Source organism: Brachionichthys hirsutus, chromosome 1, assembly GCF_040956055.1.
Source record: "Brachionichthys hirsutus isolate HB-005 chromosome 1, CSIRO-AGI_Bhir_v1, whole genome shotgun sequence".
Lineage (NCBI taxonomy): Eukaryota > Metazoa > Chordata > Actinopteri > Lophiiformes > Brachionichthyidae > Brachionichthys > Brachionichthys hirsutus.
This window is the reverse complement of record NC_090897.1, coordinates 1,856,425-1,870,838: the sequence shown is the minus strand read 5'-3', so window position 1 is coordinate 1,870,838 and position 14,414 is coordinate 1,856,425. Positions and strand designations below refer to the sequence as shown.

The 14,414-nt window shown below is 48.7% G+C and overlaps 1 protein-coding gene across 1 annotated transcript in view; it reads left to right on the top strand.

Moving 5' to 3' along the window:
* The window catches only part of sox6 (SRY-box transcription factor 6), a 103,514-nt gene that overhangs the window by 67,623 nt on the left and 21,477 nt on the right, over nt 1-14,414 (top strand). The window contains exons 9-10 of the mRNA XM_068742329.1: nt 6,747-6,867; nt 9,947-10,026. Coding sequence (XP_068598430.1) covers nt 6,747-6,867; nt 9,947-10,026 — 201 coding nt within the window. The remainder of the gene's footprint in view (nt 1-6,746; nt 6,868-9,946; nt 10,027-14,414) is intronic.

The following is a 14,414-nucleotide window of genomic DNA, read 5'->3' as shown; positions in this document are numbered from 1 at the left end:
TCAGTAGCTGGCGGATACGTACAATTTATCATTCAACAGGTACATTCATTCATCATATACACATTTACACCATTCCGAAGCCCCCCCCCCCCACCCCTAGACAGTTCTGTTCATACACAAACCATGTCTGACTCTCACATGGAGACCCGTAGATACTCACACGCATGCAGGAAGGTGATTGTGTGCTGTACGCCGGCACACAAGGACCCACGCATTGATACACACATCAAGAGAATAAATCTTGGTTGGAAAGGTCAGGGTGAACTTTATCTCCACAATCAGGCAGGAGAAAGCAGAGCGCCGCAGATGAAACAGAGGGACGACGCTAATCCAAAACACGCCAAACGTTATATTCGATGACAATATCAAGACGTCGTAGCATCGCCGTTTGTCATTGCCGTGGTATTGATGTGTCAAACCTGAGCACACCATGAGATCCAGGATGTGTGTCTAAGGATTGGCCATCGTCCACTGGGTTTATTCCAGTCGGTCCGTCATATAAGAGTTTTGAATTCTCTGGAAATAGAATTATCTAAGCACGTCTTGATTTTATGAGCAGGCGTTGTCAAGATTGGTCAAACTCGACGTGAAACATCTGTCATGACTCAGATCCTGTTTGACCAGCGGCTGCAATCAAGTTATTCCACATTTTTGCAATTAAACCTGGGTTTTAGAAATGCTGTTCCATTGTATGGGGGCCGGTCCGGTTGCATCAGCAGTCACTGAGTAGAAGAATAAGTTCTCACCTAATAACTGTATCCGACTACATTAACTCCATCCTCGCAGCAGCTGAACCCTTTAACTCTTATCTAAACCTGCTCTTCCAGCATAAACAGAAACAAATTCCATCAAATTGGTGTTTGGTCTATATGATAAATTTGCTTTTAGTTGCACCGATTTATTATTATATAAAAAAGAAGAAACAGTAATTTACTGCGCAAATTCCATTTGTTTAGCAATTTAGAGACACAAAGGCTGCAGAAGTACAACATCATGGTAAATATTGTAAATCAATCTGACGAGTTTAAATAAACACAGCGCTGTATGGTAATTGCACAAAGATAATAGCGCTAATTTGCGTATTCTCAGATGTTTTTGTTGTCTCCCCGGCATAAATGATTTTCTCAGTGTGAGACTCTTAATAATGCACTGGCAAAAAAAAGGCACAAAAATAGACATTGTTAAAGGGAATGTGAAAATCGTCCAATTAGCACATCTAGATTGGAACTGTTAGCATGATAATAAGAGAATAATAGAGCAGGAAAATTATTGTGTGTGTGTGTGTGTGCCGTGGGCGCAAGAGTGTGTGTGATGCTGCTGCTGCCCCGCCAGCGCCTTCCCTTGTGTTGAAGAGATTTGTGTTAGCCTGCTTGTAGGATTATGTGGGGGCATTAACAGCCGAGTCAGACGGGCTTGGCTCCAGCCCAGGAAGAGTCCAACATGCTCATCCTCCATTTAAGGAGACTGTTAGCTGATGAAGATGTGCACATGCAAGAGCGAAGATAAAAGAAGGCGGTGACCCAACTCATTAGCCCCCCCCCCTTGATTTAATATATTGACACTCGGATACAAATAATTCCATTCAGTGGACCCGATCGGCGGGGAGGGAGGGATCAATTTAATTACTTATGAAATGTGACTTCTTGTCAGGAAGCAGAAGAAATGCTGACGTTAAACAAAGTCGTGTGCAATTTAAACAATGAAGCCATCACGGCCCCGTTTAAACTTAATGATGCATGGGAGAGGTGTGGGGGACGCGTCCTCGGCGACGGGCTGCAAATGAAACGACCGCCGCACGAGGCCATTTGAGCGTCAAAAATGTCTTCATGTTGTCGGAACACAAAGCTAATTGTGACTGGCTTGCATCCGTTTCTATGGGATTGAATAAAAAAAAGGCGAAAACGGGATTTAAGAAAACAACAAACGGGCATTTCCTGCAACATCAAACAAAACGGGCTTTATAGACGTAAACCAATGAAATCAGACTGTTTAATCAAGGATCCATTATTGATGTAAATGACACAATAAAGCCATACGTTTGAGCGTTCAGACTCACCAACATTGTCGTTATCGGTAATTAAAAGGCTCCATCTGAACGTGTGAAATCACACCGGTGGGTTCGGTTCAATCTGTGATCCAAACATCTACGCTCGGGTTGAGAGATTTATTGATGATCACTGTGAAGGTGCACAGTTCTACCCCCCCCCCCCCCCCCCGTACCCGGAGTCCTTGTTTGGAAAATACCAGATGAGGGAGAACACATCCTCCACTGTGATGTTGATTTTCTTTCCGCTCCCTCGCTGCATGGACGGTGTTTTCTCTGCTAACGCTGTGCAAACTGTTTTGTCTTTGCATTGGCCCTCCGTGGCCACCGTCCTCAGCAGAGCGCTGCATTAACAGGCTCTACTGTGTGCAGGAGGCAGGCTGGGAGAAAGGGCCGAGTGTTTTCTTAGGGTCGGGGTGGAAAAGCAAAGCGGTCAGCCCAGTGCCCGTGCAGAAAGAGCGTTTTTTGTTTTTGGGGGGGTGGAGGAAAGTTCACACACAATAAAGGAACTATTTTGTTTTGCAGTTTCACATTGATACAATAAAAATCTTTGTTTTCTATAAGGCATGCATTTAAAGTATGTTTTTACTTATTATTTTACACATAATTCAGTCTCTCTCGCTTGTTCTTTGCTTAATGCTATGTCTTTTGCTAACTAACAAGCTAGTGGCCGACATAAAATCCTTCTTCCCAATCAAGATAGGCATAATTTGTCAAACGCACATAACCCTATTGACCTATAAATGTATTTTAGAATGATGCATACGCCCTGCACTGACTTTACAATAGTGCAACTGCATTAAATCACACCGAGGCCAGGAGGAACGATGAGGAGGGGGGCTGGAGTGCAGGGATTTGGGGTGGGGTGTGCTGGGCGGGTCAGAGGGTTGGACTGCGCTGCTTTCAAGCTTCCCATCGACTTATTATAGACTTATTGGAATGGCTGTTTTCCAAGAGGGCTTGTTTTACTGTGTAAGGAATTAGTAGAACAAGAAGTCATCTATTTCTTGTTCCCTCTGGATCGCCTGACCTCGCTCAGCGTCTGGGATTGCTGCACTTTATCCCCAACGGCACTCAGTGCAGCAGCAAAACGGCGGCGGCTGTCAGAGGTAAAGCTGCACCCGCACAAATAAACGAAAAATTAGAGGTTCTGCACACGGGTTTCAAAAGCAGGACGCCAGACAGGAGGAAGGTCGGCGGCGTGAACGAGACAAGTGCCTCGTTTACCTGCAGCGGAAGCTTTATCGGCCCAGAAGTTCTTCCGCCGAGTGATTTTCCTCCCAGTTAGACTCCGGAGCAGCGTGCACCCGGCGGGCTGCACGCACAGCGGCATGTGTTAAAACGCATCCTGCTGCCCGGTGTCAGTTTTACTACGTGTGCTGCTGCTGGGATGGAGCCAGACTCGCTAACTTCCTCCAGATCTCTTGCTCTTTAAATTGATCACAAAAGGTGATTTCACAGGCATACGGCGTGCAGCTCAGCGGAGATCACCGGGGAGGCTGAAGTGTGAACTATCAGGTCCTACGGAAACAGCTGGAGTTCATCCTGCCTGAGAGAAGTTACACAACCCTTAGGAGGAGCTGCGGGTCTGATAGCGACTGGAGTAATAGCAATTAAAATGTTTAATCTGTTTGTCTTAATCTGTTTAACTCTCCCGGTTTCCTTCACGCCGTCCATCACAAACCTATAGATGGAAGTGTGTGTGTGTGTGTGGGTTCCTGAGGGGAAGCCTGCGGGGGTTTCGGGCCTCCTGGGGGCTTCGGGGGGGGGGGTTAGAATCCACAGTGAGGAACATGGGTGTTGACAGGGACCCAAGTGAGCGCCGTAATGCGCTGTACATCTCCATTTGTGCTCAGCATTCCAGAGGGCCAGAGGTGGACGGCTGCACAACTACAAACACACAAACTGTCACTCTCAGCGCCAACTGTTTGCAGATTGGGCTTTTTTTCTTTCTTAACCCCACAATTTCTAACAAATTACAACAGAAATGCATCTTTAATCTCAAATATTTAAAAATAACCGTGTCGCCCATACATCTGTAGGTTTCCTTCTCGCGAGCGAGCAGCGAGTCGGTTCTATTTATCGAAGGCCAGCGTCTCCTTGAGAGCGAAACAGATTGCGTGCTGGCCTGATACAGACTTCATCAGGTCATCTGAATTGATGATACAATTTGCGAGGCGGCTGAGTTCCCCCAGAAACCTCTGTTGGAGTGCTTGCTGGCAGAGACGGCAACCTCAGCCAAGTCTGTCTGACTGATCACTACAGATGCTCCTCTTCAAGTATTCCGAGTCAGATCCTTAGTGCCGGGTCTTGAGGGACAAACAATAGCACCTGTTCCTCATAAGATAACCCATTCATGTATCTTTAATGAAGCCTTGGGGCAGATGGTGTGAAATGACATTATCCAGTACTTAGCAGCGCTAAGACAAAGGAAGAGCAGAGCCAGCGCAACAATGGCGCCGTATTTACGAGGAGACGTGAGGATGCCGCCCAATCGCCCCGCTCACATCTGCTCCACTTCATTCTCCAACTCCTCGAGATCATCTTGGCAAAGAAATGCCCCGGGCACTCAGCCCATACCATAGATAAACTTGAGGGTAACTCTTCTGGAGGTGGGGGGGGGGGGGGGGGGGGGCGTTCAATCTGAAAAATGCCTCTCGTGGTTTTGTTTGTCTTTACAATCAAATAAAAATAATTTCTCAAAAGGTTCCAGCCCGGCACCGCTCAGCGGACCTCCGACACCTCGAAGCTGCTCGCCGTTGGATTCACCTCTCTCTGATATTAGCCGCTTGAATTAAACATGAACGTATATAGAGCTGATTACCGGAAATCACAGCCATTCAGGCTCAGTGCGTTTATTTCCCCCTCAACGCTTCGCCCTCGCTCCGTCTTGTATATCCTGCTCCGTGTTTTAATGTAATAATGACAATAATAAAACCTGATATCCTCGATAAAATTATTTCATTATACATTCGGTGCAGGAGGAAAATAAGCTCAAGTATCTGATGTAGTATACACACCCTGAATATTCAGGTGAATAAATGTAATGTAGAAAACATTTAAGAGCTTTTCTTTCTTCAGATGCTTTGTGCCTTTTTTGTTCCTTCATGTGATGTCATAAAGGTGAAAAGGTCTAACCTCATCGCCCTGACACCAAGAAAGAAATATTTGACAGTCGCTAACATTTTTAAGTGTGACTTTTACAACGTATGAACGTTCGTCGCGCACTCACCGCCGCACGCCGCCTGGTTTTACAGTGCAAATGCACAGACAGAGGAAAGCTGTGTTCCCTCCACCGCCCCACCGCCTGTCACCGGCCCCACCTCATGTCGTGACATTCATTATTGTGTTTTTCCATATGTTCCATACACGCAATGCCAAGATTCATCTCTCACCCATGCGGCCTGGAAACTCGAAACACTAATCCCCACAAAGTGATGCTTGATTTAAGGTCATTTGTCACCGTCTCCTTCACCATTTCTCTTTCTCCAACACTTTTTATGGGATTACTTTTGGAAGCGTCACATACTTTCCCATTCTTCCATAATGCACTTTCTGCACTTGCACTTCTGCTAAAGCTCAGTAGACATTTAATTCCTGTATTTATTTAGTTTTCAGTTTAGCTCTGCACCTCTGGACAGATCAATAAAGTGGTTTTGAGTAGGAGTACTGTGCTGGCTGCGAGTGAAACTGGGTGGATACTCCGATAAAGGGTCTACTGGTAGGGATGGGGGGGTGCAGCACGGGCTGATGGTGGAGATCATAACAGAACTGAGTCGGAACCTGGGGGGAAAGCCGCTGCTCGGAGCAGGTTGATTTCATGCCCCAGTGCAGCAGCGGTAATTGCACCCAGGCCCCGTTTTATTGCGAGCTGATTTTAAGGAGGGGTGAATGGAGAAACATTCGGTAAAGTGTTTATTTTGGTTGGGGGGGGGGGGGGGGTGACCTTTATTAACCCATTTTCCAGGCAGGTTCCCCCTGAGGTGGGCTGACTCTGCTAGTTTAACCCTCGTGGGCCCAGGTAGCCGGGCTGCTACCCATCATTGAGTTTCAGGAAGCAGAGAACGACAGCAAGATTGGGCCGTGCAACATGTGTGCGAGCCCCCCCACGCCACTTTTGAGACGCGAGCTATTCACCCACCCAACACACACACGCAGCGGGTTTGTCTGGATGTTCCTCGCAGCGGAGTGAGAAGCAGACTGAACGGTGCGGGTTAATACGTGAAGCGAATCAGACACAGAGCGACGCTAAAATGAAATACTGCAGCTACTTGTCAACTGGCTGCTACTTTATAACGGCCGCACTGAATTGTCTTTCGGCTTTGATCGGATAATGAATGAAGAGCCAGTGTGTCCGTGCACGCCCAGGAATCCATCCCTGCACCTGCGTGACACGTTCAACTCCCGCCTTGCTAGCATGCTAACATCTGGGCATCGGTGAACACTTCTGTTAACGCGATGCCTGCAAACAGTGCTGGAACGGTGTGCGTAAGCGGGGGCCTTTGATGTACCACGGAGAAATGGCGGTCCGGATTAAGAGTGTGGGGGCGGGGCCTGGGCACACGAGGGCCGTGGAGCCCCCTGTCAGCACGTGTTAAAAAGATCTGTGATCTGGCCTCCCCTCCGAGTGGGCTCGGTGTCCCTGTGCGCCGTGACGATGCTTAGGCCTTGCTCTGATCTGCACTTCCTGTCTGTTCAGCAGGTACAGGGTCACGTGCCTCCTGTCATGATCCCCATTTTTCCACATGACCAACGCGCTCTGGCGGCAGCAGCCGCTGCCCAGCAAGGCTTTCTCTTCCCTCCGGGACTGTCTTATAAACCAGGTAAGCTCACAGCTTAACTTTTAACCCTTTCTCTCCTCCTGCCGTGTCTTTTCCCAGTTTTATGCAGAAAAAAATGCACAAAACAAATACATCAACACGTATAATGTTTGATTTAAGCTGGCGGGCTCTGAACCTGGAGCGAGATCGGAGCCTGGGAATGTTCTAGCCCACGTGAAACAATAGAAATGGAGAGAGGAGGAATGTAAACATGTCTTCAACATGGAATTACCTTTCAGGACTGAGCTGCCTGTAAAAAAAGGTTTTTATGCATCTCCTGCTCGAGATCAAATAAAGTTAAAAGTCTCTCCATTGGTTTGAGAAGAAAGCAATGCTCCCGTCACGTCGAACACAATTGGGAGAAATGTTTGCTCTTGAAATTTAGTAATCAACATGCAATTATCCTGCAGATAGTTGGGGGATTATGTATGAAGTAGGTTTTCCTGCACATGTGACAGCATGTCTTGTTCCTTGCCTTTGTCTTTTAAATCCAGACGATAAGCCCCGCCCTTGAAATTCTAAAATAAATGTCAACTGATGTCGTGCCAGAGAGGGAAAAATAAAAGATGACTGACCTCAAATAAATACAATAAAATAAAGTACCTTCCCTTTCACAATTTAGTTGCTGCCGAAGTCAAAAGAATTTACGAGTCAGTCCAAAAAAAACACAAAAAAAAAAAACACCAGAACAACAGAAAACGGACGGACAAACGGCAGGAAGTCAGCAGCTTCTCAGCAGAACATTAAAAGGTGTGGTAGTGCAGTTAATGAATTAACTATAAAACCACAGGATGGAAAGGAAAGTCAGCTACTTTGGAACTGTGGAGCCATGACAGCTTAAACAAAGTGCCTGAGGGGGAGTCTTTTACCAGCGCGCTTTCTGCAATAGGTCTGACACGGAAAATGTTTTAGTTCAAATAACAGGAGCTATTATGGAGTCATGGTCAGGAGTCGGCGTGTGCACGGCTGCTGCATAATTCATGAATTCACAAAGAAATAGCAAGGGGTGGGGGGGGGGGGTCTGAAAATGACTCTCGTAGCTGCAGAGGTATTTCACAACGTCTGTTATTTCCACAAAATACAGATTAAATTCAGGGAGTACAACGTTATCGCTCCCACCTGCGGGGTCCTCGCTCTGCAGAGCGAGTGGCCGAGCTTTCACTTCCAAGGCTAAGACATGCTAATCTGATGCTCTCAGGGGCCGTCGCTTATGACCCCGGGCCCCCGTGGCAACAGAGTCATTCTGTGGTAAGTCATCAAGCGTCTTCCGGCTGTGCTCAATGGCCTGGTGTTACATGGAAGACAAGCACAGTCGCACAAGCACCAGCTCATCTTTTAAACAAATAGATAATAATAAGCTGGACTTCCATGACTTCCCTTCGGCGTGCACGCCTCAGAGGACCCCGCGCCCTTTGGGTTCCTCCGTCGATCGTCCTCAGAGAGGCATCAAGCCAACGGTTTTATGGTCCCGCGGTGTAAAATAATAAAGCTGTGCATTTATAGCAGAAAAAGACTTTGATTCGGACGCGCTTCGGTCACGCAATCACATTCTAAAGCGAGCAGAAAGAGAAAGCTCGAGTTTGAACTGGTGAAGTTCGTCCGCTCTGGGAGTCTGTCAACCATCAGCAGATTTATGACTCGCATTCTATGCCCCCCCCCCCCCCACTGTAGTGACATCGGTGTCACCTGCACCAACCCCTTCTTTCCTTAAACCCGGTGTCACGTCTCCGGGCATGGGAGCAGTCATGTCCGAGACACGGTTTAAACATAATTCCCTTTCGATGGCGACCCTGAGCTGGCACACCGCCCGTTCTGCTGGGATCTGGTGCCTCCAAACGGACCGGAGACACCCAGACCTTGGAGCCTGAGACCCCACTGAGGTCGTGGCGGCGCTCGCCCTCCCCCAGGTTTCACATGACATCCCAAGACACCGAGCCATTTTTTATTCTCCAATCGTACGTCACGGGCAGCTCGGAGTCGGGGAGACAGAGAGAAAGCGATGCCAAAAAAAGGAGGTGTAGAAATAACCACAGCGCCTCCCCCCACCCCACCCCACCCAACCCCCCGCCATGTCCAACGCAGCGCTATTTGAAACCACTTCTGCTGTGTGATTTTATTTGCTACTAAATGGGGATTGAATTTCCGCCGCCTGTATCACATTGTGCTGCGCTGCACAAGATTGCAAAGTGAGGCTAGCGGGCGGGGGCAAAGCGAGAGAGACGGTATATACATTTACCTTGTCTCTGGCTTAATGGCTCCATATGTTTGTGAGGAGAAGTGACAGCCAGAAGTGGGGTCTGAGCGAAGGCCAACTACCCCCCCTGCTCCAGACACATGCTTCAAACCAACCCTCTCTGCGCTGGCCCGTCTCACCGGGGCTGTTCTGTCTGTCTCGATGAGAGGGGGGGGGGGGGGTCTGGTGCTCAGTCATTCACCCCCCCCGTGTAACATCACTCACGTAGCAGGCGCTTTTATAGCGACCGGTAATGAACAGTGCTGCTATACGGAGACCGATGCGCCCGTGTTTGTGATACGCGAGATAAGAATGTGTTGCTCTTTGAAACCTTGTTATTGTGACTGCACACTTGTTCCAACCAGTTCTCACACAAGTGCTTTCACTCGGCTGCCAGAGCCATCACTCAGAAACAATGCGCTTTTGAACAAAAGCCAGACAAGCCTGCAGCCTGAGAGAACATGCTCCTTACATAATCGCTAACCGAATAGCACGAGAGGCGGCGGTTCAAATCCACAGACTTATTTCGCGTTTGTTCCCGGCGACCGACGAACCGGGACAGAACTCCCGGCTTGTCGTAGCTGTGGCGTTAAATCCAGGAGCTACGCTGCTCAGGTGGAGGCAGAAGGGAAACCCGGGTGAAACATTCCCAAGTAATCCCGACTGTGAATCTCAGATCAGCTCCGGCTTTTGTTAATGCAGATGTTTGGGCTCGAAGCCGAGAGGCCCGCCGCATTGCGCCGCATCGCCGTGGCGAAGCAGGGCCCGGGTTCCGTGTTGGCACTTGTCTGGTCGCCGTGGGCCGACTCATTGTCTGAACCTGCACGCATTGTTGTCTCTCTCTGACAGGTGATAACTACCCAGTGCAGTTCATTCCATCCACAATGGCAGCTGCAGCAGCGTCAGGACTCAGCCCCCTCCAGCTCCAGGTATGTACAGTCCCACCACAAAGAATGCTCGGGACGCCCGCCAAGCCCGGGGGGCAAAAAATAAATAAAAAAGGGATGGCTAAGCAGCTGTACGCTAAGTAATGAGCAGCACACTAAATAATCCTGAGAGCCTCCAGCTCACACACGCTTATCACCTTGCATGTGTAATTTATCCCGTTTTATAGCGAAGTTATCCCCAGCGGCTCGACCAGACAGAGGAGTCAGGAAGATAATAGTTATTAGAGGAAATGAGCATCGCTTGGGTTGTCTTAATCGCCAGTGAATTTATCAGGAGACAATTGAGTGTGTAAGCGAAGAATCGCCCTCCCGACGCGTTTAAGTGTGCGAGGAAATCAAATTAGAGGGAACAAGCGCTACACAACTCCGATGGGCTGGGAATTCACTGGGAAGACCAAAATGATTGCTCTATTCTTTTGTCCGAGACAAAGGTGGCGACGTCGGAAATCTTCTCGGAATGTGCTCCTTTGTTTGTGTGTGTGTGTGTTTAGTAAAAGCACCTTTGTGAGGTTGAACCACAGAAAAACGTTGGGATGGGCTCCGAGCCCTACAGGCTCCTCCAGGACGTTTCTCACGTAGCTGAACTCAGGTCAGGGATTAACCCGAGGCAATAATATGTAATACAGATAATTATCCATGTTCCATCCTCGCGACTGTTACCGCGATTCCTCCCGGCCCTGGCTGACTTTGAACCCGTGTTAAATAATAGAAATACACAAGTGTGTTCTTCCCACCTGCAGTTGCATCAGTTGCTTCTCTTTTTTTTTTTAAATATCAGTTACTGTTTCGGGGTAATTAAAGAGTCTATTTGAGACCAGAATAAGTGCCGATCTTTGGAAACAAAAGAGGGGAAACAAAGGATTAAAAGGAATCTCTCTTAACATGTGGTTAAGCGGCTGTGGCTTCTTTGCCAACAACAGCAGCGTCTGGCTGAAAGCTGCAAATGCGAGATGCCAAAGAGCAAAAAAAAAACCCACGACGACGAGATCAAACAAGGGGAGCTCAAGTGTGAGTGACTGTTACTGTACATGAGGCGTTTGTCTTACCCCCGTCAGCGCTAACAAGCCCCGGCAAGTCGGAACGATGCACGCAGCCGGGCTGGGAAGAACATGCAAGGCGTGGAAAGAGCCCACTCGTGTTTTGAGATGGGTGTCCATGAGAGGGAAAGCGGGAGGTGGGGGGGGGGGGGGGGGGTGATTAATTGTGATTAGGTATCTAACCCTGGGAATGGGCAAAAACAGACCGAGACCATGACTCTGCTGACCTTTACCGAACACAGTAAACAAAACGAGGAGCATTTTCCATTAATTGAAGTCTGTCACGTATTCTCTGCCTGCTATTTACCCTGAAATAGAGACCCCCCCTTAAAACAGCAAGGCAAGTCAAACATGCCCTTTTCTCCATAGCTGGGATCAAACCAACCATGTGACTGCCGCCACTTCCTCTACAAAGCGCAGCGAGTCGGCTGTGATTAAAAACACGCATCGGGCCAGACGTGGAATTAAGTTGGTGGAAGTTTCCTCCTGTCTGTTCAGCAGTAATAGCACCGAAAATGAAACTATTGAAAAGTTGGTTCGGAGGAGTTTGTGTGTGTGCGTGGGCAGGGGGGTCCTTTGCATCGTCCTCCCCAGCACCAGCCACTCTCTTGTCCTCCCTCACTACGTCCATGTATCTCCTCCTGGGTCGTCCTCTAGTCCTGTTCCCTGGCAGTTCCATCCTCAGCATCCTTCTACCGATATAGTCCCCGTCTCTCCTCTAGACATGTCCAAACCATCGGAGTCTGGTCTCTGACCTTGTCTCCAAAACGTCTAACTTTCACTGTAGTGGATTAAATTATTTATTCTCATTATAATGGCACAACTTTATTTGGGTTAACACACAAACATATAAACTCATTTAACTCCTCCTTCTCGGCTGCTTATCGTGTAGCAGAGTTTATTCTTCATGCGTCATTTAGTCCATGAGCCTTTAAACTTTTTTTCAGTTTCACCTTAACCCCCCCCCCCCCCCGCGCGCCCCCCGCCTCAATTAGAACATCTCTTCCTGTCAGCCTCATGGCAAGGTATAATTTTCACCGATTTACTCAGTTTAGATTTTGCGAGATATGAACCTTATAAAATGATCGTATTGGATGAATTAATTCCCACAATGCTGCAGAGGTAATGCGATCAGCCATCCAGTCAGAGAGGCAAGCCCTCCTGTCAGTCTTAATGCTGACCACGCAGCCTCCTCACATCTCCTCTGTCATAACAGTCTGCCCTCCTCCCATTCCCCCGCTCCGTCTCCCCGAGAGAAGGAAACCCAAGGCGGTAACAAAGGCTCCGAGCTGATGGATGTAAATGAATCTTCCCGGACGCGTTTCAGTGTTGGAGGCTGTAATTTGCTTGTCAATACAGGGTGGTAGCATCACTCTGGAGGCTGGCAGTGTGCAAGTGGCTGTCACCAGGCGCTGCTGTACCACAGGGCAATTTCACTCAATGTTTTCCTGACAGATTGGCTCTCATCCTCAAGTCACAGGAGGGGAAGCGGGTGAAACTATCCCGGCGCGACACGCCCCTCTTCATTAGCGCCCACGCAGGGTCGGGATGAGCCCGGCACCCGCAGGAAACAATGGCTCCATCCTGCTTGTCCGTCCCTGATTACAACCGACACCTCTCACCGAACAGAGGAAATTGTTCTCGGGTTGCGCCGCAATCTGTCCCGACACCTACTATATTCAATCGAGTGAAGAGACAAGAGGGGAATATCTCTTAATTCCACAAAAGATTTCTTTTTTTTTTCTATTTCAGACCGCGGTTATTTTGTTGTTGCTGCGTCTCGCATCAGACTTAAGGCCAACATGAACTTCATATATATCACCCAGCCTGATTACAGAACTACTCGACTGGAGGAGGACCTCTGAGAAAGGAGACTTTGGGTTTGGAACTCTTTCAAAAAAGCTTTCTTGAGTCAACGTCCGAGCTTCTTTTTTCTATCTCCCATTATCTCCATCTTTCTGTCTGGCTTCTCCAATTTTCCAGACACAAATTAAATCATCATCATCATCATTTGTGTATTTGTTATTAAATGTTCTCCTTGTAGGTCTCTTTATATCCTCAAACCGCTTTATTCAACACTTAATGCAACAATCATACAGCACGCCACTTTTTGCCACGCCGTCTCTTTAGGCCCGGCTTCACCTCACGCTCTTTTTGTTGAGATGAAAAGAAGCCCGCATGCTCGGCGACAAATCCGAAACCGATCTCCACATCTGAAGGAGGACTCAGAGGCTTAGACGGCCGGCGCGATAAGAACGAGTGTTACACAGAAGAAAAACCGCACGCTATCTTTTGTTGGGATGCAAACGCCTGTGTGGTGCAAATAAGAAGAAACGGCTTCATCGTTAGCAAGTAAAGCACTTTTGACTTTGAAAGAAGGAGGGAGGAAGGAGAGTGGGGGGGGGGGGGGGGGGTAAAGGGAGAACAGACACTCTGCAGAGAGCATCTGTTTCTGTGTTTATGAGACGAGCAGCTTCGTCTTTGAAGGTAACCCAGAGCAGAGCGCCGCGGCTAGCGGCGTGCGGAGGGCCGGCTAATAGGACGGCTAGGTGAGCAGCTGGATGGAGGCAGCGGTGAACAGAGGGACAGATGGACAGACAGAGTGGATAATGCAGCGAGCTGCACTGAATGGGAGGGCTGGCTCCGGGGGCCCCCGGGGCCTGGAGATCCCCCCCCCACACACACACACACACACTGAGAAGATGGGCTGTTTCTATGTGCCAGAGTTAAATAAAAATGAAAAATAAGCCTGGTAGACAACTTCAATATATATAGTAGTCGTAAGTTAGCGAGCGGCGAGGAGATGGGCTGCAGCCGAGCAGCCCGGGTGCCAGCAGATGAGACAGATGTTGGGCCATACTGGAAAGCATCGGCACACTGCACCAGGACGCTTTCCTCTGCTCCCGACATCTGGGCCTCGACTGGGTCAGCCTGCCCGGTCGCCCTGGGCAATGAGCCTGTACAAGCCTTGTGGCAAACTGGGCTGGCGCTGCGCTGCCTTTTAAATGGTCTGGTGCACCGGAGCGCAGTTAATGCCCTCATATTCAGCCCAGCGCTGCAGCAGCCGGGCCGGGCAGAGGCGACCATGACACCGAGAGACAGACAGATCCCCCTCGCACACAAAGAGGGAGCTTCAGAGAGCGTGGCAGGCGTCAGCTACCGGCCCAATCACGGCAAACGGAGAGGATTTTAAGGTTATTTGTTCGTGACGCCGCATCACTGAAAAATATCTGAAAATAAAAGCAGCCTCTTTGGAAAAAGAAAAACCTTTCAGCACTTAAACGCACAAGTAGAGGTCTCAACATTATGTTACACGTTGAGCTCCCCGCAGTC